The sequence below is a fragment of the Wasmannia auropunctata genome, unplaced genomic scaffold (assembly GCF_000956235.1).
Source record: "Wasmannia auropunctata unplaced genomic scaffold, wasmannia.A_1.0 LD335987.1, whole genome shotgun sequence".
In the NCBI taxonomy this organism is placed as follows: domain Eukaryota; kingdom Metazoa; phylum Arthropoda; class Insecta; order Hymenoptera; family Formicidae; genus Wasmannia; species Wasmannia auropunctata.
The window spans coordinates 308,985-334,341 of NW_012026903.1; the positions used below are offsets into that span (position 1 = coordinate 308,985).

Here is a 25,357-nt window from a genome sequence, read left to right on the forward strand (position 1 = left end):
TATATATATATATATATATATATATATATATATATATATATATATATATGTAAAATAGAATAAATAAATGGATATTTTTGATGAATATATATATATATATAGTGATCGTTATTCACTTACAAAAACAAATCTTTCTCCTTGTAAGTTATATTTTAGATTAAATTATAGACAATAAACTGTACAATTAAAAACTTCGTAGCCAGATTAAGCAGATTAAGTTAGGATTAAGTTAAAGATTAAGTTAATCGAAGTTTAATCAAAGCTGCTATTTAAATACTTTTTTTGCAATTACGTAATTATATTAAATCATATTACGTTATCATGTTGCAATTTGGCATGTAAATTACGATGTGCATGATACTCCTAGCAGTGCTTTTAGCAAGTACTATATGCTATTACGCGTGTTATTGTTTATCGCTACACGACATATCTTTCATAATAGCCGCAAAGAAGTATTTCTCTTCAAGGAGATTATCTCTAATGCAAAACGATCACGTGGTACTCGAGGTAGATAAACTGGCATCGACCTTTCGCTTTCGCACCGAGGTAAAAAGATCGACCGATAGCTATACCGATTCAGGGGGTGTCTCGTCACCTTCGTATTCAAACTGACCTCTCTATACGTTTCGTCAAAATCGCCGCTCAGTCCCTGGGAGGACTGAGAACAGGTGACAGGTTCGATCCTTTCGCGAATTCGGGTCGGAGGCCGCACACATAAATTTCGTAGATCACACACGTTTCCAGATCTTGTACGGAATCGGTAAAATTCAATACTTTTTCTCGAATGATTTCAATCGAAGCTTTCGCAAAGATCGCAGGCGACAATTACTGGCCTGTGGGAGAACGAACGTCAGTCTCGAAATGAGGTTATAATCCCCCCCCCCGCGAGTCCCTCGAGATTTCGGATTCTTGCATCTTATCGATCTCGCTCGTAGCTACTGTGCGCGAGACGAATCGCGTTTTGACAGCAGAAGAATCGATTGTCGAATTTTGGTCGTCCGATCGAATTGCACAAGGTAGATCGTAGACCTCCGAAAATCCGTCCGGATTCGTAAACAATACGAGGTATCACGATCAAAATTCGATACGCGTTTGCGTTCTCCGTCTGTCATTTTCATATAAATCGCAATGGAATGAGAAAAATGAAAAGAGAATGATTTGTCGAAAATACGATCCATCATAGGAGCGACTCGTCGAAGCCTCTGTTATCAGCTGACAGCGGTTTGCACTTTGCACCGCTTTTTATCGCGTAATCGCGTTTTTTCACACAACTACAATACTCACCGTACGAATAATACGTGTCTTCCAGGTCTATATAGTCAGTCGACGACAGGCGGCGATTAATAACGAAAAAAATGTCGCTCTCCAAGCCGACAAATATTTTGTACAATCTCGTCGGCGCGTATCTACAGCGACTCTACACCAGTCCCTTGAGAACAAAAGCCATAACGAGGTAACAATGCATCTTAATTATTACGTATACCCAGAGATATACATAACAATTAAGCATTGTGTCATAATCGAATATCATATATAATTATGTAATTATATTATGTAATTGTTTTATGTATATAATTGTGCAAATAATATAATTATATCTCTATGTATATTAAATATACATAATAGAATGTAGGACACTAAAAAATATATTATTGAGTAAGAAAACAGATTTTGCAAGGTGCTTGTAAATATTGTTGGCAGAATGCCAGCAGAGTACCATTTTATAACTATTTAAATGATGTATTGCATTTAAATAGTTACAAAATGATAGATTTCGCTCGATTTTTACTCCTGCTATCAAAGGTTGTTGCCGCATCGGTCTATTATATTATATAACCACCTGTTATCAACAAAACAATCCACTTAATATGGATGTAGTTATATCGATCTGCTGTAATATTCTCTGCTGGCAAACTGTCAATGTACTAGCATGCATGCTGCTTACTGGATATATACATATATTTATATGTATATACTAGAAAATATTCCAATAAACACACATACACACACATATACATATACATATATATATATATAAATTTATAAACCCTAGCTTACTGCCTGTCGTATTGCTAAATTAGATGACAGAAACAAGAAATGTGTGATTGTTTTCCAGTTGCATTATCGCCGCTCTTGGAAATGTGGCATCTCAGAAACTATCTGGCGCCAAGCAGCTTAACGAGGACAGCGTTCTGGCCTTTGCGCTATTTGGGTAAGCTGCAGAGCGCTGTTTGCGCTGCTAACGAAGCAGGTTTGAGAAATTCATGCGGTCTCTCATGCGCGAAATGTTGTTGCAGCCTGTTGTTTGGAGGACCAGTACCCCATTACTTTTACACATACATACGATTGCTCGTGAAGAATCCTCTGGGGATACTTCTGATAGAGAGACTCATTTACACACCGTGTTTTCAGGCGCTCGCGCTCTACCTGCTTGCCATTTTCGAGGTATGGAGATTACAAACTATTGTAGATAGCTGCTTTTACAAAGTGGCACAAGATAAGAAAGTATTGCTTATTTTGTAAATTAAGAGCAATGATATCTCAACAAATAAAATTAGAAGCTAAACAGTTATTAAATAAGACTATGCTTGGAAGTCCTTATTTTCGTAATCAGAACTAAATAGAAGTTTGTTTACAGGGCAAGCCCCATCGAGTGGCATGTGTTCAGATGCAAAGATTATATTTACCAACATTGATGGCTAACTTGAAGTATCTGACTTTGTTCCACTATATCAATATAAAATATGTTCCACCAATGGTAACGTAACATTACCTTATTAGATTACTTTTTAGACATTCCTCTATTTTCAGAATTAAAATTTTGATTAAAAATTCCTTTTCGATTTATATTCAAAAATCTTTGTTTTATATTGTATTTCCTTCTCTTCACTTTTTGTATCTTTTATATCAATCTTTTTCCTAACAGTAGAATTATATAGACAATATATTAACTTATAAACTATAAACTTGCTACAATCAATCGTTAATGTCTTACTGTTTTTTTTCAGTTGAGGGTCTTAATGTTGAATCTCGTTGGTTTCGCATGGGTTGTCTATCTTGCCAAAAAGAGAACAAAAGCTTCGAAAGACAAGTAAAAGAATATGAGAACTTATTGTATAATCGTTGTTATAGATATTTTTATATGCAATAATACGCTAATGCGTATGTGTGATTAGGTGACACCGTTGAAGAAAGCAAAAAGTGAAAAAGTTACACGAATAACGTGTAATGAATTTATCAAGTAATGGCAATCTTATGATTGTACAAAGTGAAGTAATGTTATGTTAATGATACATTCCATTGTGATTTGTTAATATTGGTCTAGGAAATGTACAAAATATACGTCTTACTGGAATGGTGCTGTATATTAATATAATTGATAATTTTGATAGATATCAGGATATAAATAATATAGAGATTTACATGCGAACTGCGTTTTTTCTATTTATTTTTATATTTTTCTTATATAGCTATTCTTTCGTTAGTCATCATTTCATATCATTTTCTTTTTTGATATTGCATTTATATCTTTCATAGAGCTTATTGATTACCGACATTGTTTTACTTATCTTTATTTGTTTTCAATTACCTACGATATTAGAGTTTTAATATCAATTATAATCACATAGTCGACGATTTTACGGTTCCTCTATAATTGTCTATAATATTTGTCTCGAGATATGGAACAGAATTTTTTTTCAGAAATACAAAATGTGGCGTGTGTTTGAGATTTTCGATTTAATCACACAACAACAATACAGAGTATATTACAGATATAATATCCGAATTTTCTCTCACTTTAACGAGACGATAACATTCGACGATGGCTGTAAATCATAAGCGGGTACAGACGTCAGGTTCAAGAGTTTCAGATCACGAGTTCCTCTCAATGATGAACTGACGAAGAGATCGGGGCGTTCTGCTCTTTGAAAGCAACTCGAATTTTGAAAGGGATTTCCTTGCACGTCGTTTCCTACGTAGAATTTATCATTTCGGAGACCTTTTAAGTAATTAGGGTAACAATGGCGTGCGAAAGGTATAGAGTTTTCAAGTTTTACCCTTTTAACATTCCCATAACTTCGCTGTATATTCGAATATATATTATTTATTTTATATTATACGCGGAAACGAATCTCAGGAAGGGAGCGATCACAAACATTGCACTGGAAAAATTGTAAAATGTATCCGACCTACATTAATATGGAGCTCGACAGCGTCGATCGAGCATTGCGTATAAAATGTGATTTTTTTTTTTTTTTTTCAGAATGAGAAATCAAAATTCTCAATCTCATTCAAATGTATAGAGCGAAAGAAAGGTGGAAAGGATAAAAAGTCAAGTATCTTCAGATATGCTGAATGTTAAGAGATACAATTCGTACGCAATGACCCGATATTAGCGGTCGAGGAATTTCTCGTTAGAAAGAAATCAGTCGTTACGAGTATGAGAGCTAGCGCTACGTAGTTTTCTCTGTCAAGTCGTAAACAATGTAGACTTTCCAAATATGATCCTTCTTTAACCCTATACATATATCTTCGAGGCTTAACTTCGCGTAACCGCGTAATCGAGACTAGTATTCTAATTATGTCTTTTTGGTACGTTGCTGCCTGGCCCAGTTTCGAGCCTTCGCGAGAAATCATCTTCCTGTGACTAGAGTATTTTACCAAGTTGTGAATATTGCATGTAAAAGAATCGCTGTGTTGTCACAGTCGCTAAATTAAAACTACTTTGTCAAATAAATAAATAAATACATCATATACATATATATATATATAATAAATTTAAAAATTACTAAATTTTATCTATATATATAAATAATTATATATATACGTTTAGAGAGGATTTAAACTATTTAAGGAAAATGTAGAATTTTATAAAAAATAATATCTACAAATGTACAAAAGAACGAATTTATAACATTGCACTGAGAATTTCTGAATACCTAAATTAAATCCGCATTCATTGATGAGTTTAAGGACTTTGGATATAGCATGATTTAGAAAGCGCAAATTATAAACGCCTAGATCACTATATTATATGATACTATTACGATAGTAAATGAGATGAGTAACAAAGAATGCTCAATCAGATCTTTTCTTTTCCGTTATTGCTTACGTAAGAATTAGCAAATAATGATCCAAGAAATACACAAGTAATTTAATGAAAATTCGCAATGAAAATTTATAATATTAAAAACAGATGAACGTTTTGTAAAAATCTCACGATTCACAGAGAAAGAAAGAAAATTCTCGTATCCGTTATTAAAATATCTCCTTTGCTTGTCTTGCACACGTACGTTTTTCCCATTTGAATATTCATTTTAAATTAAGTGAAAACTTCTGTTAGAAGTTATAGGAAAATGAAGTTACTGCACCATGATAATACGAGTCTGTTTGACTAGAGAAAGAGAGTATAATACACTAAATTCTACATTGATATTCATTTTTCTCCACCATAATTTTCTAATATCAACAATAATTGCAAAATTGCACTGTAATTCGAATCAAAATTCGAAATAAATATAAAATTGATATTGTGACATCTTCTTTTTCAACATGTTGAATAAGTGATATTATCGTTACGACCGAGATTTGTTTCTTTTTATAAATTTTATAAGCCGGTTAATTGGTGTCTTGTTAAATTATCAAAAAAATAAATAAATAAATAAATAAATACGCAGATTCGTAATTACGCACTATGCTCGGAATGATGTTTCCATTCAAAATTCATTTCAATAAAATGGAATTAAATAAATACTATTCAAATAATACCAAATAAAAATTAGCCCTTGCATCTCCAGATAGTTCTGATTGCAAATCATTATCCTAAATTCATAAAATTAATATAAACTCTTTTCCTACGAACGTAAAATAATCTGAAAGTCAATTCAGTTTTTCAAAGTTCTTTAGACTAGACTGTTGTCTTCTTTAGACTAGATTGTTATCTTCTTTAAACTAGATTGTTATCCTCTTTAAGACTAGACTGTTGTCATTTGAATTAATTGATACTGTGTACGATTCATATACAAAATGTTTCCGAATCAACTGAAAGTACAGACACGGCGTTGTTCCACGTGAACCACGTCGAATGAACAGCACGGAAACCATCAATGAAATTATTGCTAATGAAGATCAATTTCTTTTCGCTAAAAATAATGCAACGTGCCCATTTATCTCGGAGTACCCCGTGCAATCTTTCCTTTCGGAAAACTTAACAGACATTATTAAACTTCCTGACTGGAACACTCTCTTCGACCCTCCATGACCTGAATTTTCGTTTTTATAAATTAATATTTACAACTATAATTCTTTAAATTAATATATCTTTAAATACATATTTGAATGTTTTAAATTGATAATATCTCGGGAAATTCGATTAGCGGGACACGGTGATTTCCTTCAGGTCATAAAGGATCGCGCCTACGATCGCTCCGAGTCTAGTATACGAAGAAGGAACGTCGAATTTCCCCCTACTGGGAATTCATGGGCGTCTTTCTCAACGCGTGTAAGACGGACTACGACTCGCGGAGCAGGTGGAACGATGACTCGCAGTGGACCAGTTGCTGTGCCTGCTGCTCTCGGAACTACTCGGCGACGAGGGTGGTGTCGGGGTTGGTCGATGATACGGGATCGGACGTTTCCTCGCGCTAAAACGAATGCCCGTTAGTAAATCGCGATACTTCCCTGATGAGGAACGCATGTTATTTACAATTGTTAATTTTGAAAGAGCGGGAGATGGTAAAATACTCGTTATTCTTTTATCCTGCGCGTATTAGCGAAAATTAATTATGAATAATAACAAAAGTTAGGGTTAATAATGACAATAGAGTTGCGAATAATTGTAATATATCATAATTGTTATTGCTCGTTAATAGAGACTTAAGGCTAATAATATAAATTAATTCTAAATGATAATAATTAGATATTTAGTAGATAATTAGTAAATAATGATTATTAGTAGCAGATATATAATCCTTGCTTATTAATCTACTGAATCAATTATTTCTTTCTTTCTATTAACAAAAATTAGGTCATTGTAGAAAATAAAACAGACAGCACATGCGACGTGATAAAAATAAATTAAGCAAGCTGCGGAAAAACGGGGGACGTGCAAAATAAAAATGTGAGAACTCACCTGTCGGCGAAATGTTTCTTTGCAGAACGCAGTGGCGCGAGAAACACTCAGAAATCGCAAAAAATATTGAACTAAGAAAACGATAAATAATAAATTATAAATTTAAAAAAAAAATTCGTTTGCTAGTAAATCTTTTTTTATTTAGCGACTGACAATAAAATAAAAGGAATCTACTGCATGTGTAAGACAACGATTTAATTTACAATATTTATAAAAGGAAAACGTACACGCATGCCATATCTACATGATATTCCTGGATCAATTACGAGTGATTTGATTACAAAAAAAAAAAAAGAGGAAAGAGGAAGGAAAAAAGAAAAGATTATACAAATAAAAAGTCACAAAAATACGAAATAAAAGACGCTAAGTTATTCTACAAGTGAGATTGTCAATAATTGTGACCGCTATCGTAATTACGATAATAATATTTGATAGTTTACATGAAACTTTCCTGCTTTTGTTATTACATTTATCACTTGAATAAACTCGATTACACATTTATACTGTAATTAATTGTCACATATATACTAGATATTTAACACCTTGACTGTCGGTTCATGATTAGAATATTTTTATATATTCGCCAGACAATAAACGCTATTGAGCGACGTTCGTACATTATTTAGATATTAGTTAAAGGAAATTAATCAGTACACTTCTTTTTACTCAGTAGCACAGAATTAAAATCCATTATTATACCGAGATAATAACGTTCATTGCTCGTAAAATATAAATAGAAGATAATACGACATTAATCAATACGAAGGATATTAATCCCTGGCCATCAAGTATTAATTTGCAAGTTTCTAAACTGCTTAGAGGAAAAGTTCTATATATATAAGTCTATATATATATCAGACTTTTTTATTGCTATACATATATATGCTGTGCGAAGCCATAACTTTATCTTCTATGCCTGTCCTTTGATCTGTCCCTGTAGGACACAATAAATACAATATTAGCACACCGAGGTCCTTAATCGCGTTGGCAAATTTTCTTTCGTATAAAAAAATTTCTCTAATAGTTTTCTTTTCGACAAACTTTAAACAGTCTTTCTTAAAAATTAGTTCTTAAGCATTTCTCTTTGTAGCGATTATAATGACACAATATAGATATGTAATAACAATAACTATACAGCAAAACTCTAACAAAAGAAATGTGAACTAAAAAAAAAAAAGTATAATTGATAAATTAAAATCTACGATTACAGTGATGGACTCGCGGAGTCCAGCGCGTCCGCGTACAGAGTGCATGGTAAATATATATACGTATATATAAGCTACCATGATAATACACTGCAGCCTCGCGATACCTACCTCGTGATACGCCGTCTGTCTAGGAAGCTGGGTGAACCGTGGCGTCGAGGTATCGACGGTGAGCGTGATCTACTGGAGGCAGAGCTGCTGGATGAGGAGCGGGAGGATCGACTGGAGACACTGCTCGACGATCTTGACGAACTGGAAAAACTTCTACCTCGACTATGCCTGGAGCTGAAAAAGGGAGAGACGCACAAGACAGTTATTAAATTGATTTCGTACAATTTTAATAATTTTATTAGAGTCAAACGCTAAAAAATTTTACAAGCTCCTACCTAGCAGAGGAACGCGAGCTGCTCCTAGTGTGACTGCGTTTATCCTTGTCCCTGGAGACCCTCGACGCCGATCGCGATCGACTCTTGGATTTCTTCGACAGCGAACGGCTGTGCGATCTTTTCTTCGACAGCGATCTGCTCCTGGACTTCTTTGACACGGAAGAGCGGCTGCGCGATCTCCTCTTCGACAACGATCGATTTCTGCTTCTGGACCGCGAAGGGGACTTCTTGCACCTCGAGAGCGATCTCGACGCGCTCGAGCGCTTCGACTCAGCCGAAGTAGATCTCGATCGGGGCGAGCGCTGCTGTTTCGTTCTCGTCTTGGGCGACGACTTCTTCGAGGCTGATCTGGAGGTCGACCGCTGTCCAGGCGATGCCGATGATTTCTTGCCTCGCGAACGGGATCGCGACTTCTTGTCCCCGGACGGCGATCTGGAAGACCTCACTTTGTCCACGACGGACGGCGATCTCGTGCCTGATCTCGACGCCGATCTGGAGTATGATTTGCCCTTCTTCGGCGATCTCGAGCGCCGATTCAATCTGGCTAATGAGATGTTCAGCAAGGGTGGCGGTGATTCGCTCGGCGAGCGCAGTTTCATTATCGTGCTGTCCTCTCTGGATATCATTGTCGTGGTGGGGGAACGGGAGGACGACTCTCTCTTCGAGGTGTCCTTCTTCGAAGACGCGATCGACGGCGAGTCTTTCTTGCCGGAGGAACTTGGCGATCTCGAAAACTGGCTGTTTGTCTTGGTCTTCACGCTGGGAGATGCGGAATCGACTCTCTCGAAGGATTGCTGAGGCAACGGCAGCGGCGGCGGCGGCGACTCGCTCGGCGATCTGATCTTGATCGCCGCCTCCTCTCGGGTGAGAGGTAGGGCCGGCGAGGGCGATCTACTGGACACCGGCGACTGAATGGCCGGTAGAGCCTGTATAACTGGCTCCTTCGACGCGGACCTGTCTCGAATCGGTACGGTTGAATTCTGCGCGATGGTTTTCGGTGGTTCGTTCGGCAGAGCGATGTCTAACACATCCTCCCTCCTCTCAATCTTGATCTTCGTGGGACTGATCACCTTCTTCTCCAGCGTCTCCCGCGCCTTCGCCGCCAGGCCACTCTGCAGTCGTTTCAACGTGTTCAGCTCTATGATCCTCCTTTCCTCGTCCTCCTCTTGCTGCTGCTGCTTGTTGGGTTCGTCGTCGGCGAGATCGGCCTCGTCCTCGCTCGACGATCTCAGACTCACTCTGGGCGCAACCGCCACCTGCTGCGCCTTCCTGTTTCTCGACGTCGAGCGTGACTTCACCTTGTCGCCTTTAGTTTTCTTCTTCTGATCCCGCCGCGGCTTGCGATCCTCCAGGATGTCCTTGTAGCGCTCCGGATTCTTTCTGACCGGCGAATAACTCAGGGTGGAGCGCGATCGGGATCGCCGGGAGCGTTGCTGCTGTCGCCTCGCCGAGCGCGATCTTCGACGAGAATCGGTCTCCCTGCGTCTCGCTGGCGGAGACACGGGCCTCCTGCGGGAGGATCCGTAACGATCGTATTTGGAACGGCTCCTGCTCCTGGAGACAGAGTGCCTGCCGTGTCTCCTGGGCGATCGAGAATACCCTCGTCTCCGTTTGGGAGACGGACTCACGCGACGTGACCTCGAATACCTCCTGGGAGACCTTCCTCCTCCTCCTCCTCCTCCTCTGTCTCTATCTCTATCTCTGTCTTTGTCTCTGTCTCGGTCTCTATCGTTTCTGTCGCCTCTATCGCCTCTGCTTCTGGAGGATGACTTGTGTCGCCTGTTCGATGACGGTACAGGACTCCTGTTGTGGTTCATCGGCGATTTGTCCCGCTTCTCTGCCGCGCTCTTCTTCGGCGAATCCTTCTTTGTCTTAGTGACGGCCGACGGCGGCAGCGGCGGAGTCTCGTTCCGAGACATTGTTCGCGACAATGTATCTCGCTTCGGTGATCGGATCGATCGAGGAGGAAGCGGCTCACGCGAGGCCACGGTACTCTCGGAAACTTCATTCCTCGACGCCTTGTCCACCGCGGTATTTTTCTCATGTTTCACCTTTTTCGGTCTTTCCACGGAGCTGTAAAATCAAATCACGTCGAATCAGAAATCAAATAAGAGAGTCAGTAAATGATAATTGAAGCGAATAAATTAATTACTATCAAAAAATTTTCTGCCAAATGTTCATAAAATAGCAATCGTATGTGCAAAAATTGACAAAAAAAAGAAAAAAGTTAAGAAAATAAAAGCAATCGATGTACCTGTCCGTAGAGCTTTCGGATGACTGACGTTTCCGTTTACTCGAAGCCTTTTTCTTCTAAAAAGAAATTCAACATTAATTAATACTGCTTATCAATTCTAATTAATAAACATCAATCATGCACTCAAGAAACAATGAAAAAAATGCAACAAAACAGGAACGATGTATTTATTTAAAGAACTTTTCCGGAGTCTGCTCCTTTCAAATTTTTTAATCTTAAATAACGATAAAAATAAATAATATAAAATAGTTCATTCGTTATATATATATACTTCTGCACATCTGGAAAAACTACAACTCGAAGAGAAGAGAAACCTTAAAATAATAATAAATTTTAAAAACAAATTCAGTGTTTAAAACAGTTTTCTAGGATGAAGATTGGGCAAAAGGAGAGAGAATTATAATTCCTTTCCACACAAATTGTAATAAAGTTTGGAAGCTTAGGACCATCCAGGACTGCGATGTAATGAAAGAAACATGTGGTTGTTACAAATTAAAGCTAAGCAAAATCATATAATTATTAGGTTAAGGTAATTTTTAAATTAATTTAATAATTACTTTAAATTATTTCTAGATTTAAGCTTATTCTTAAATTAAAAAATGATAGTTAATATATTTACAAAAATATAATTTAAAAATAATAACTTCTTCGAGGTGTTGCTTTTCCAAAATATATACTAAATTGGACGATTTTCATGAACACAAAGATCCAAAATCCTATTACTTCATTTCTATAACATTTCTATAAATTTCTTTCTTCATTGTGATAATTTTCCCTTTCGAAAATGCATTCCAAAGTTAATCCCACATTTCAGAACAAGCAGTCTCCGAGATCGGTCTTCCGTAATTAGTGTGTAATAGTGCTCGACATACAACGAGTGAGAAATAGAGAGGCTTTTAAACAACAGTAAAATTCGTAATATTCGAAAGTACACGAGTACATATGAATCCACAAAATTAGAAATTACACTGAGTAGCGGCATATCTGGTACTCACTCAGGGAATGTCTCCTGTCAAATGGCGCTGAATAATTACAAACAATACTGAGATTTATACTTTGAAATAATGAACTGTCGAAAAACTGGAAATCAGATGAAAAATCGTATGCAAAATAACAAGCGAACCGGGAAGGGGATCGGCATAGAGAAGAAGGTGACGATCATGCTGTCCTTTTCAAGACAGTGGCAAACTCAAGAGATTGGATAAACAATAGTGATCACCCAGCGTCAACCGGTTAACAAATTGAGAAGAAACAAACAAAAACTAGAGACGTCATGCGCCTACTACTTTCACGTGCCGAAGTATATATAAATATATATAGATATGTATGTAAAGATAGAGAAAGTGAGAAACAGAGACAGAGAAAGAGACGGGAATTTATGTTTAATTCTCTTCAAAGCATCGTGCGTACCTCATGTTTGTCCTTTCCATCGACTTTCAGCTTTTTCTTTTTCTTCTTCTTCTTCTTCTTCGACTCGGCCTCGGACGAGCTGTGCAATGCCCATTCGTTATTTACTTTCATCACGTAACTTATGCATTAATTTTATAATCAATTTTGATTAAGAGATCTTATACTGAAATAAGTTACTCGATATCTTTTCATTCGTTTTTGTAAAAATAAGTTAAATTAACAAAACATTGTGCAATAGAGAATGCTTTTATTTTATTTTAACAAGAATTACTGTCTAAATTTTCTGGAGTGAAACTCACTCCAAAAGAGTGAAAGTTCACTCCAGAAAATTTAGAGAGATAATCAGCATAAAGAATTAATGTTATTGGGATTTAAATAGATTGGTTATCGTCATTACTTGCTGTCATCGGAATCCTCGCTGGAGTCGCTGTCGGACGACGTGGCCTCGGCCTTTTTGTGCTTCCTCTCCTTCTTCTTTTTCTTGGACTTTTCTTTCTTCTTGCCGGACTTGGGAGATTCGGATCTATGAAAGCGGAGATTAAACGATCGTTACAAGAGTCTCGAGGCGGTCGTATCTTTTTTGTTTTGTTTTGTCAAACGATATTTAGTTTTATATAACTCTTGCAGTGGGCGTCTTCCTGTCGACAAGTGCATACCTTTGTGCTGACAATATATAAAGAAAGCTGTAGTACACAACGTATCTCGGTGTACGTGAAAAACAATTCTCCGTTCTATCGATATATCAACGTACACGTACAATATACACAAGCTATCCGCTTATAGAAATTATAACTTCCCGCGATACAAATTTGTAATATATTCCATTCTCCGCCGAGAACGACAATTCGAGAGTTTTAATTTTTTTTTCTTTCTTTAACACATCGAAATAATTCGATTTTTTTTTTAAAAAAGCCAGCGTTTTACTTATGCAGAGTACTTTCAAAATAATTAGACAAACTTTCAAATATCTTGCATTTGAACAAAAATAGAAGTTCACGTCAATGTATATTGATATAAACCTTCCTCTTTCGTTTCTGAAATTTGTCAAAATATTTCGAAAGTACGCACAGTACAAATGAATTTTGCATCACAATATTCATTCTGACGTATATGCAATAACAAGGGAAAATAAAGTATAACGAGAAAGATATACAAGTGAGATTGTCCACAATATCGCGTATAATATCGTATGATATAGCTAACAATCCGACTACATAATAGCTCGCTTTGAAAGATCTGGTTTTGCACTTATTTCCCGAGATGTTCTCCGATCTCGGGTTGTATAACCCACAACCGCGAAAAACCACATCTTTCAACGAAGATTTACGGAAGACAAGTATACGAAATATATATAATACATAATATGAGGAGTATTGATATAAATATGGGATTAGCATTACCTTGATAACCATCGATTAGGACGGACTTGTCAGAAAAAAATAGAGAGATGACATTAACAACAAGCTTCATCGATAAACAACAACAGAGAGATAGAAATGTATGATTCTCGTTTTCTGTTTATGTTCATTTTCTCATTTTTGCGCAATTTTCTCTACTTTTTAAACTTTCTTTCTCTGCGTTTATTGCAAAAACCCGCGTTTTTATCATTTCACCACCCCCGGCAAATGTTTGCCCGTCATTTGTTTAATTCGAAAATTGTAATACACATCTCTATTGTTATAACTATTAGTTTCCAGTACCAATACTTTGCCAAATTCAATAATATTCCAATTTTCCAATATTTTATGTGAATTATTTTCATAATTTCTACAAGGATTAAGATCGTGCATTTACAAAAGTAATTTATAATTTCTAATTACAAAATGCACATGTAATTTTTAATTATAGTCTGGCCAAAAAGACGAAACGTAACAAACATTTACCCGCGGGGAGATATCTAATCGCGTGAGAGACAATCCCCCAGAAAAAATCCCATCGATAATCATTCTAATCACGCTCTTTTGCATACGACGCACGACGTTATAAGTTTTTCTCGAAGAGTGTGTTTCTTTCTTTTTTTTTTTTTTTTTTTTCAAATTAATCGCGACGACCACACTTACCTACTGCGCCTACTGGGTAGGCACTCAGTCCTCCTCAGTTCTGTTTGAAACAGAGAAAGGTGTACGGGATATGAGACAGTAGGTGGTGAGTCATGAGTTTACAGTTCTGTAAATCCAGCTAACGCGTAAAAAAAAGCAAAAGAGAGAGAAAGAGATAGAGTACGAGCGTTTGCAAAAAACGAACAGTCTCGATTAACCGACATAGGAAGAGAAAGAGAAAGAGAGGAGACTTTTCTACTCGGATCTTGGTCGCTTTCTTTTCTCTTTTCTGGGGTGTTTCCGGAGGCGTGTGACGGGGCCGGGTGTGCGGTCTTGGAGCCTCGATTCGCATCTTACTCTGAGTCGATTAAAAAACGGAAGCGAGAGAAAGAGAGAAAGAAAGAGAGAGAGAGAGAGAGAGAAAGAGAAAGAGAGAAAAGAGAGAAAGAAAGGTCACGGTGGGAATCGAATCCAGCCTCCATGGAGCCGTGCGCGCACCGTTTACGTTATGCTGTACCTTTCCCGCTTGTGCTTCTTGGCCTTCTTCTTCTTGCTCGCGCTCGCGCTGCCGGAACGCTTTCGCTTCTTCTTCTCGGCGGTCGTGGTGGCGATCACTTCCGGTGCCGGCGGCGGCGGTGCCGGGCTCGGCGTACGCACCAGCTCGTAGACCTTGCTCGCGGCGGCGGCGGCGGCTCGCGCCTCCGCCTCGCGCGCGTGCCGCTCCGGGTCTAGGCTACTGCCCTCCACGAAGAACTCGGAGATGCCGAACGCCTCGCGGAGCTTCGCATTCTTCTCCTGCTGCGCCTCGGCGATCTGGTGTGTCTCCCGTACGCTGTGAAAACATAAACTCCGTTAGATTTCACGAATTTCGGAAAGAGTTTAAAAAATTTTGCCAAACACTGCAGAATTTCCGGCAGTAAGTGAATCATATATACAGCTGTTAATTAGTTTTCACAAATTATAGTCCAAATTTTTTATGAATATAATATACAAGCCCACCCGTGGAAAGCAAGATCCATCCTATTCATTGACACAATTACGATTATTGATGTGTAATTAATAACAATGATCGACACAGTGACCGGTTTTATATTTACGAATGAAATCCTCACAGAAATTGCATCACAGAAATTGCATTTTTGTGTTGCCCTCATTTGACTTGCCACCGCGATTAAATGTCACAGCTGATGACCCAGTAATAATTATCAAATCACAAATGAAAGTCCAGCGGTGAGAATAAACAATTGAATTTCGTGCATCTATAATTAGTACTTTCACACTTACAGACATTTAGAGATAATAATACTCATTTTCACAGATATTATATGTAATACAGACTCGATATAGAATCTCGACTCTGTTAGCGCGACACAATAGAATTATTGTTATTTCAGACGCCATATGCTCGAGCTGATCGAATCGCGTATCACGTTGCACGCACAGGAAAGAACGTGAATGCAAATGAGCAATTAAATCACATTTAATCAATGCACATATAATTAATTGTCGATTCGCCGTTTTCAAAACATCGCTCCGCTGCATTATCTTTGCTATCAGAACGATTTATAAGGCACACTCGATGATTTAGTAGAGTCACGACGAAGAGTGCCTGAACGAGAGATGATCGAGATCGCCTACCGTGTCGAGATCTTCACCGTCATCCTTCTAAAGGCGACGATCGTTTCCTCGGAGCTCCGGCGAGCTGGAGAAGTCTAGACTCGCGGGAAACACCCTGTGTACAAAGCCGCGAAACAACGGCGTCAACGTCGTCCTTAACGGGCGTCGCGATGCTAATGACATAACACACTGCGGGACGACTAGAACGGCAAGCAGGGGCAGGAATCGCGCGAGTCTCTCTTCTCTCTCTCTCCCTCCCTCCCCCCCCCTCCACTCTCTCTCTCTCTCTACTTTTCCTGCGACGGTGAAAAGCGGTGAACCGGGGTTGAGCCGGGGGCGAGAGCCACCCCTGCGCGCCTGCACGCACGGCGCCGGAACCCGGCGGATCAATACAATCCAGCTGTTCTCTTTTCTGGCATCCCCTTTGCGCGCTGTAGAATCGCCGATGGCGACTTTACACCGCCGAGTCGATCCGCGAAATAAATCGGGCTCGAAGAGCGCGGAATGAACTAAGGAGCCGTTTCCTATATCTTTTTCTCAGAAATGTTTATCTCATATCTTCGTAAAACTAAGTTTCGAATTACGACTTTGCTAAAATAAATTTCATATAAGATATTAGCTCGAGATTTTTACGATTTCGTCACGTATCCTCTCGCCTGAAGCTGAATGTCAATTAATCTCGCCCTATTACAATATACTTTTATCACGGGAAAAGTAGTAATTTAATAATTGAGAAACAATCTATACAGCGAAAGCTTAATCTTGCTATCACTATACACTATTTTGAACTAATAATGTAAACTGCACACCGGGAAAACTTGAAAAGTAATTGATTTTATATTTATAATACAATTGAAAACGAGTGAATATTTATTTATTCTCATCTGTCTCTATAAATCGCAATCATTATTATATGTCTGTGACAGAGAATTAAATATTATTTTTCATTTCTATACCATTTTGCGTTTACAGTCGACAAGATGGGAAAACTCATAACAAAGATGAGATAAGGTTGCAGTGTACAGCCTTAAGATCGAGATGAAAACTGACGCTGACAAGGGGATTGACAAAGGGATTCACCTGACGACGGAGCGTATGTTGCTTCGCCGTTCGGCAAGCAGGTGCAGCTGAATGCGCTGGCAGCAACAGCAGTGTTGACGCTGCATCTGCAGCAGTTGCTGTTGCTGCTGCTGCTTCCTCTTGCCACCGTTATTGGCCGCCGCGTAGTGCAATTTGCGTTTGCGCGAGCGCTTCAGCACCTTTTGCCGGTCCAGCAGGAAGTTGCCGCCTCGCCAGAGCGTCTCGAAGAAGGCCCGGCCGTCGGCCGGGCCGCGTCCGCGCGCGGGTTTCGCCGGTGACACCGTCGCCGACATTGCCATTTCCTCAAAATTCGCAGAGACGTGCAAGAATTTTCTCCGAGATCCTTTCCTTCGAGAAATCTTTCTTGGCGCAATCTGACGTAACGTGGAACGATCGTATATCGATGTTTTCTAATAATCAGCCCAATTTCGAGTCTGCAAATTCCTTCCCGGAATTTTGTCGCCTTCCATTTATAACGCTATTTCCGATCGTAGACCGAGTCTCGATAGATTTTATTTTTTCTTTATTTTTAGAAACAAAGTTATTCTCTCTCGTACTTGATCAGTACATTGTGGAATATTTATTAATCCCCCGTGAAAAACGTATTTCGATCGTAGAATAATCGCCGATTGTGTGTAGTGATTACGAATAATCTGTAATTTCTCTTCGACTTCTGTCCTCTTCCAGTTCTAATATGATCGATAATTATCTCGAGTGTTTCCGCGTATCTCGTTTCTTCAACGTTCCTTATTTTACCATCTAAAATAAACGAGATCGCTGAATAACATTGGCAAGGTAATGTTAGGTTGTTAACTCGAAACGCTCCGTCGGTTGGTCCACGTTGCGCAAGTAGCTCTACAACGCTTAATCCCTTCACGGGAAGAAAGGGGTGAAGCGAGAGCGCGAGGGAAAGAGCGCGGGCGAAGGTAATAGCCCTCTCTCTTCCCGGTTGTCGTCTCTCCGTTGTCTTTTGCAGCCTTTGTACTGTCCCGGCTTTTCTAGCTAGAACAATCATACAGCGACAACGGCAACGATGATGATGATGACGATGATTACAATAACGAGTTCCGTCTCTCCCTTTCCTTACGCGTCGTTCCACATTGGTGTTCTTCAAACGACTCTCATCATCTCATATCCGAGTGTTCCCGATCGTTTCACAATATTATCTATGTTTCTTTTTTTTTTTTTTTACTTCATATTCCTTATATTTATATTATTATTACTTATTATTTTACGTTTTACTCTGTAGATCATTTATTATTACGCTCATAACTTCTTATCAGGAATAAATTATTATCGTTTATGTATTTTACGACACGTTATTTTATTACCATTATTGTTCACGTTATTTGTGGGCCGTTAGACACCCTTCTCTTATTCCATACGATCGTGGAAGAATATATAGCAATATGTAAATCCTCGCATTGGAGAAGTAGTTGCCGTACGCATTCTAAGTTCAGGAAGACTTCAGATCAGGCACACTATTACCGTGCTTCTTCTTTCGGTCAGACTGAAGCAGCACGTTTTCCTTAGCGATGTACCGTCGACTTGTCGACGTCTTGGAGACACATGGATTTTCGTAGAAAAACTTTGTATATATTTCTTCTAAGTAGAAATATGTGAATCAGATAATATATTTGTATCTGCACCTCTTTTGATGTTTCTGACGAAGTAAAAATCGCAAGAAGACGCGTATGAGAAAGATCTTTGCATAAATTTGGGTATTTTATAAAAATTGTTCAAGAATTTGAGCGTTCAAGAATTTCTCGTTCACTTTCCTTTTCTAAATAAATTTTCCTTATTTTTCTGTACTATCCTTTCTTTCCAATTAAGATAATCGAATTATTTTTGCATTATCATATCTCGATATATTATAAAAATTCAAATTCCACCGTTGATTTTCTTCATTAATAATCCGTCCGTTTCAATAAATCCCTTTTCAGAGAACTTTTTCATCCGAAATTTCGGCCAACGTATAACATTCAATGTTTAACTAATATATGTTTCATTAATACACGATATCTTTTCCATGTATATTTATATTACGGTAGTCTTATGAAATATATACATCAATATAATTTCTTTTCTTCTCACTCAGGATCACTCTGACATTCGATATCCATTATTTTCCATATGTATCTGCGTTACAGTTCCTTTCAGTAAAATGCACGATTTTCTGAGCAAAGCTTCTCGCAGATTTTTCTTCACTCCTCATCGGACCAGACAATAAATATGTTACAGATGATCTTTCTCGTATTTATATGTATTATATATTCAAGCGAAAATCGCGCGATCTTCCACGCAGATTTCTTTCGCTCGATTATCACATTCGATCGTTTACGCGATATGATAACTTCCGTAAATTTAAATGGCGCGAATCGCCGACTTGCTCCCGTGAGACTTTAACCGTTAGACTTAAGCTCTACCCTCACGATGTATAACTCTTAAACTCGAGACTTAGCACTTAGGAACGACCTAGAGTAGCGGAATACGGTAACCGCCGCTACCAGATTAAATTAAGCTAATGGAAGACTTTTGTGATTTGTCCGCGGGTTCGTGAGTCGCGTCGCGTCACATGTTTCTTCCCCGGCGGAGCGGGGGCGATCACCCGGTGTCACCCCAGATTAATCCGACCCTCGGTGCACCATCCGACGACGACGACACACGACGACGCGTCCGCTGGCTGCGCCGTGGCGCCGGTCCATCCTCGCACTGAGGCGCCGGAAAAAGCTCCGCCGCCGAGAGCGAGATGCTGCGCTCCCTCCTTCTCCCACCTCTCCGTCTCGTCCTCCATCGCCCCGGGTGCAGCCCTCTCGTCGTCTCTCACCCTCTTGGCGCCGGCGCTATGGGATACGTCGATATCGCGAGTACGACACCCACCCTGTTCGCTACCGGTCCTACCGAGGCTGCCATGGAATGCGACGCGTCCCCGCCCTCTCAAGTTATCTCATATCTAAGCTATAATTCTGAGATTTCTCTCAAGCTCAATATTTTGCGAGCAAAAATTGATATACAATTATAATAATTTTAATTAACGATCGTCAGTATTGATAATAATCATGTTTCGCATTTTCGAAAATTATTTTTTCTGCAGAACACTTTCTTTACTCGATTATTACATACAACGAAATAAATCTGAGTAACCTAATTCCTTTTCTCGAAAAAAGCGATATCGTTAATTTAATATATTATTAATTAATAATGTCAATTTAATAATTATTTTCTTTTCATTTGTTTCTCGTAATTAAAATATGATGAGATACATGTCATAGGTACATACATTTAAAAAAATATGACAAACTAGGATCTTTTTGGAAAACAATTCCCCTTTTTTAAACTTTACAGAAACTTTTGTTTCTTTCTGAATACGAAGAACTTTCTGTATGCATTAAAATAAAAAATATCTAATTTTTAATATATATTTTTAGTATATAATATATATGTATATATAAACCTGTCCCAGGTTTTAAAAGCCTCCTTTTTATAGCCTTAAATTGATTCTTTATATTGAATTTATAAATACATTTAATTTGTACGAAAAATCGTACAATAAAATTTAAATTGCAGCTACAAAAATAACCAAGATATCTAAAAGATGTCGCAAATCTTCTGAATGTCTCTCGAGGATTTTCAGAGAGCATGTAGATCTGTAAATATACTTTCTCGCGATATTGATGTTGCATTTGTGAGAGCTTTCCTTCAGCGCAGGATCGAATAAAGTCGCGGCAGAGAGATCTCAAGAAGCTCAGACACCCTTAACATCATATATGTCGTTTCACGCAGTATCTGCGCGTCGTCAGGATTATCCTGGATTTGGCTGACAGAAATCAATGGGAAGAGGAAAACTCTTTCCTTTCACAAACAATGCATGCACTTCTTCCAAAATAAAGTACTATCGCATTTTTAAATTAATCTCTGTTCCCAATACCAAATTATTGTTACTAAATTTGAAATTATTTAATTTTGTATCTCAATTATGTTATATTAATATATATCTATAATAATTATCTATCTTTCTATCTCGCAGAATTAATATTATGTACATAGTATTATAGATATATTTTTCTCGTATTTTTCTAAAATAATTATATTACATAGCACTTAATTTAACTGCATCTAATTTTTTATTTACCTACGTATTATTCCAACTAATTTGATCAAACTGTATATATGATTACTATAAACATCGATTAATTAATTTGATTCCAAGTTATTACATTACGTTTCGGTTGTTTTATTTCAATTTGTTGTATAGCTTTTTAAGTTTAAGAAAAAATTCAAAAAGATTAGATAAAATGTACTTACTTAACACGGCCAAATTCATCTTGCGGTGTGGATGACTTGATATCGCTACCCATTAACAACGATCTGTAAGCTTCCACCTTGCTCTGTATTTCCTCATTCGTATATCTGTAAATCACAACAAAAAAAACAAGATTATATCAATTCTCAGATAAATCTGTTTGTGTAATTCTACCTTTTTGCATTAATTACTTTCGCTACGGATCTGTTATTAAAATTATAATTGCAAACCGTTTAGAAGTTATACATATGTATATATCTATTATACTGGGTCCAGCCGAATAATATGTATAGACGAGTACAACGTGATTCCTTGTGAAAAAATAAGAAAAAGTATAACATAAATTTTTTTAATTTTTTACTTAGCTTTTAAGTAAATGAAGTTTAAAAAACCTGTTCGTGTGACAATTCATTGTCGTGATATTTGAACGAAAACTGAGTGTTAAGCATAATAGAGCGTTATTTATAAACATGGTATGCGTTATATGACGCTCGATGAACCGTACTTTAGATGTAACAGCATGCATACGTAGCGGATTTTCAAACTCGATTTTCTTGAAAGCTAAGCTGAAAATAAAAAAATTTGATTCTATATTTTTTCCGTAAGAAATCACATAGTGCCCGCTTTTATTATTCAGCTGAATCCTGTATATTTTCCATATACATATCAACAGTTCATATTTTATTTGTATTATATTATTTGTACTGTATTTATACTACATTATAGAATTTAGGTCATAAGCAATTTAATTCCCAAGCAGCTTTCTTACTTTCGGCCTTAAATTAGATTATAAACTGTAATAGGATTTGCTATGTCCATCTTTGGCTTCAACACATGGCTTAAAGATAATACGTTCATCTATAACTGTTAACGGAATTTAAGATTCAAGTTGCATCAATAATTGTTGATAATTGTTATTGGAGATATTGAAACTATTAGAATAACAATTAAGACAATTATAAAATATCGCTGTAAATTATAATATGTAATTAATATCTGAGGATAACTTTTATATTATTGTAAAATTGAGACTATCAGAATGACAGAAAAATGACGAATTGTGTCAATTTTTAGATTCAAAATCACTTTAAAATCCAGAATTAAGAATGTAACAAATATAAAATAAATTTATAATTTGTTTCGAATATTTACCCTTGATTTTCCAGAATGTCAGCTAACTCTGCACACTTGACTTCAACTTTTCTCTTTCTGACATGGTCTAGAATTTCCTTGTTTGGCTGCTTGTTCAATTGATCGATCTTGGTTTCGTCCGTCTTGTAAGTGACTTTGTCTTTGTTTTTACGCACGATCGCCCAATTTCTTTGAACATGTCCATTGGTGCCAGAACCACGTGGAGTTTGCAGTCCGATGCCATTGTACATTTTGCCTCACTTCTGTGAATAAAAAATAAAACATGTTTCAGTTAGAATATTGACAAATTAAATATCTAATCATAAAACATCAAGCAGCAAACAAATTACAAAATCAAAGAGAGTACTTGATACTCCAAAATACAAAGATTTCAGACTAAAACCATTTTATATTTCGCAAAAGTCAATCAATTTCGATTTCTGTTTTGAAATTTCAAACATAAATCCACGATTAAATAAAAATTAATAGATTTACTCCAAGGCCTGCTCTTTGTAGCTGCACCTCGTTGTACTTTCTGCACTTAAAACAATATATAATTAGAAATTGCCTAGAAAGAAAAGGAAAGATGAACGGTAAAAACATACAAATAGCACAGCTACAAAGAACAAACCTCATGCAAATCGTGACATATATGATTGCATCAATCGTCACGGCAATTGCAAACCATTAAACGGCACGTAATCGTTTATCGTACGGCACATCGTGCTAGATATTTACGAGCCGCTTCGAAATCGATCGTTCGCCAGCAGGTAAATCGCCGAGAAATCCGAGGATCGGATCGCCGTTCCGGTCGCGCGCGAGGAGAAGGAAAGGAACGCGGCGTCCGGCCGATTGAGTTACGTCGGCGGACGGGCCATTTTCAGCGTCTCGGACGACAATTTATCGCGATAGCGGGTCACCCGATGACACGTATACGTTGCACACGTCGCGTAAATGTGTGCACAGATATTTAATAATCCAACGGATTCACGGGCACCTAGGTTAGAGTAATGCACACGGTAATCAATTATCGATCCGGCTGCGCGGCGCTGCGCAAATCTCGCACACGTTCGAATGGAGCCCCGCGGTGCTCCTCGGTCGTCATCTGATCGGTATCTTTACCTGTGCTGCGCCGGGGGAAGCCGATGATCGCGTCTCCGCGGGCCGGCGACTTGTCGCCGCGCGCGCGAACAACAACGCGAGAACGGAACGCTCGTGGGGAAGAGAGTCGACGTGAGGAATCCTGGCGCACGAAGCGAGCGCCCTTCTGGACTGTTCCGGACCGTTGCGACTTTCGGCTTTCGGCTGCCCTCGCTCGGCGATCCCCGCCAATCTTCGCGTTTGCCATAGACAACAAGTTATTAAAGATAGCCAACCTTGGATAAATTGTCTAGGTCTGTTCTGAGAGTGCCGTCACTGCCGTCCCATGGCAGAGATTTTTCACGTAACCCGTATTGCGCAGAAAATGCGTAATGTTATTAAAAACGCTTCCGATTGGTTACGCGATACGCGCGTTACATGAAAAATCTTTGCCATGGGACGGCATATAAGTGAGGTTCGAATCTTCGCTAAGTGGGGTTTGAGTCTCCGCTAAATGGGGTTCGAATCGAATGCGCGCGCGCTCGCTGCACTTATAGCGCGCGCGCATATTTCGAACCCCACTTAGCGAAGACTCAAACCCCACTTAGCAAAGATTCGAACCTCACTTAGCGGAGACTCGAATTATATGTTGTCAACTGGACTACTTCGTCGCCATTTTTAAAGGTTGCGAGTAGCCATTGCTTGGATATATACTCACACATATATAAAGTGTAAAATTACATTTTCACACTCATATGAACTCGGATCACGTGATACACTCATGCGATATATTCTAATCACGTGGTTCACTCACAAGCATACGCACACATATGCATGCGGATACGCAAGCAAATGTCAGTTCGGACTAATTTCCATCTCTTTCTTATCACATGTCAAAGTCAGCAGTCTAGTTATATTGTAATAGAGTCTGTGGTCCAGAACTATGAGGATCTGAATGAACGTCCAAACTCTCGCCTGAGGAATTCTCTATTCCTCGAGCGACGTCACTCGCGCGCAGGCGATCGTCGCGCCATTCGCGACGATGTCCGACGTCCCGTCGCTCCCACGACGACGACGACGACGGTCGGGCAATTGCGTCAACGTCGACGGCCGAGGTGGAGCGTGCGGCGCGTCGTAAACGCATCGGCGGAGAGTGCGTGTCTCCTCTCCGCGGCGTGTCCCGTGTTTTCTTCGGACGTGCCTTTCCCGACGTGCGTTTCCCATCTGCTCCGCGCCGCTCACCCTCCGCGACTCCGCCCTCCGCATCGCGTTGCCTCTGGGGGTGGCTGCTAATTCGTCGACGCCACGATTGAGGACGGTCGGTCCCGCGGACGCGATGACGGACGGGATGTAGAACCCTGCGGGGGCTGCTGCGTGACAACGTCGTGACATTTTGGAGCAGACGACAGCGGAGCGACGTATCGATCCCCGATCGCGGGCGATGCGTCCTCGTGTTGTTGGTAAACCGCGGACTTCAGTAACACGTCGGTAAAGATCGCCCGTCGGACGAGAGAGAGAGAGAGAGAGAAAGAGATGGAGATCCTCGGCGATTACGAGTACAATCCTAAGGACCTGATCGGCACTGGCGCCTTCGCCGTGGTCTTCAGAGGCAGACATCGCAAAGTGAGTATCATCCAGCTCCTGCTTCGCGTTCCCTTTATAGCGGAGATTGATCATAATTAACATTTACTTGAAATATGTATATATATATATATATATA

At 38.8% G+C, this 25,357-nt stretch overlaps 3 protein-coding genes across 16 annotated transcripts in view; 2 read left to right on the forward strand and 1 right to left on the reverse strand.

Moving 5' to 3' along the window:
* LOC105454187 (PXMP2/4 family protein 3) overlaps positions 1–3,430 on the forward strand; it is a 4,465-nt gene extending 1,035 nt beyond the window's left edge. For 4 of the 8 annotated variants that reach the window (XM_011696630.1, XM_011696631.1, XM_011696632.1 and 1 more), the window contains 4 exons: positions 2,117–2,212; positions 2,298–2,445; positions 2,639–2,758; positions 3,009–3,430. In XM_011696630.1, the coding sequence (XP_011694932.1) occupies positions 2,117–2,212; positions 2,298–2,445; positions 2,639–2,758; positions 3,009–3,095 (451 nt within the window). In that variant the 3' untranslated portion in view covers positions 3,096–3,430. Of the gene's footprint in view, positions 1–470; positions 547–690; positions 761–1,046; positions 1,066–1,240; positions 1,454–2,116; positions 2,213–2,297; positions 2,446–2,638; positions 2,759–3,008 lie in introns of those variants that run through there. The other 4 variants (XM_011696626.1, XM_011696627.1, XM_011696628.1 and 1 more) reach the window with 4 other exon arrangements.
* Positions 3,431–3,719: 289 nt separating this feature from the next.
* On the reverse strand, positions 3,720–23,844 carry LOC105454190 (serine/arginine repetitive matrix protein 2). 4 transcript variants are annotated; one of them, XM_011696634.1, is made up of 10 exons: positions 23,680–23,844; positions 22,579–22,820; positions 21,429–21,533; positions 14,944–15,258; positions 12,785–12,910; positions 12,388–12,466; positions 10,978–11,033; positions 8,724–10,796; positions 8,449–8,622; positions 3,720–6,644 (listed from the first exon to the last, which is right to left on the reverse strand). In XM_011696634.1, the coding sequence occupies exons 2-10, from the start codon at positions 22,806–22,808 to the stop codon at positions 6,494–6,496; spliced, it is 3,309 nt and encodes a 1,102-aa protein (XP_011694936.1). In that variant the 5' UTR covers positions 22,809–22,820; positions 23,680–23,844; the 3' UTR covers positions 3,720–6,493. The 4 variants fall into 4 exon arrangements, with proteins under 4 accessions (XP_011694936.1, XP_011694938.1, XP_011694940.1 ...); XM_011696637.1 differs by lacking the exon at positions 3,720–6,644 and adding an exon at positions 6,837–8,066; XM_011696636.1 differs by lacking the exons at positions 21,429–21,533; positions 22,579–22,820; positions 23,680–23,844 and adding an exon at positions 17,124–18,324.
* A 731-nt stretch (positions 23,845–24,575) lies between these two features.
* Positions 24,576–25,357, forward strand: part of LOC105454195 (serine/threonine-protein kinase ULK2) — a 7,183-nt gene continuing 6,401 nt past the window's right edge. The window contains exon 1 of one of the 4 annotated variants that reach the window (XM_011696647.1): positions 24,576–25,260. In XM_011696647.1, the coding sequence (XP_011694949.1) occupies positions 25,171–25,260 (90 nt within the window). In that variant the 5' untranslated portion in view covers positions 24,576–25,170. The remainder of the gene's footprint in view (positions 25,261–25,357) is intronic. The other 3 variants (XM_011696648.1, XM_011696649.1, XM_011696650.1) reach the window with 3 other exon arrangements.

Bases quoted from the DNA above. Each gene is read 5' to 3' on its own strand.
- LOC105454190 (XM_011696634.1), bottom strand. From the start codon at position 22,808: ATGTACAATGGCATCGGACTGCAAACTCCACGTGGTTCTGGCACCAAT. The intron at 12,467-12,784 runs GTAATGACGATA...GGCATTGCACAG, and splicing joins GAGGATTCCGATGACAGCAA to CTCGTCCGAGGCCGAGTCGA. The intron at 8,623-8,723 runs GTAGGAGCTTGT...TCCCTTTTTCAG, and splicing joins AGCTCGCGTTCCTCTGCTAG to CTCCAGGCATAGTCGAGGTA.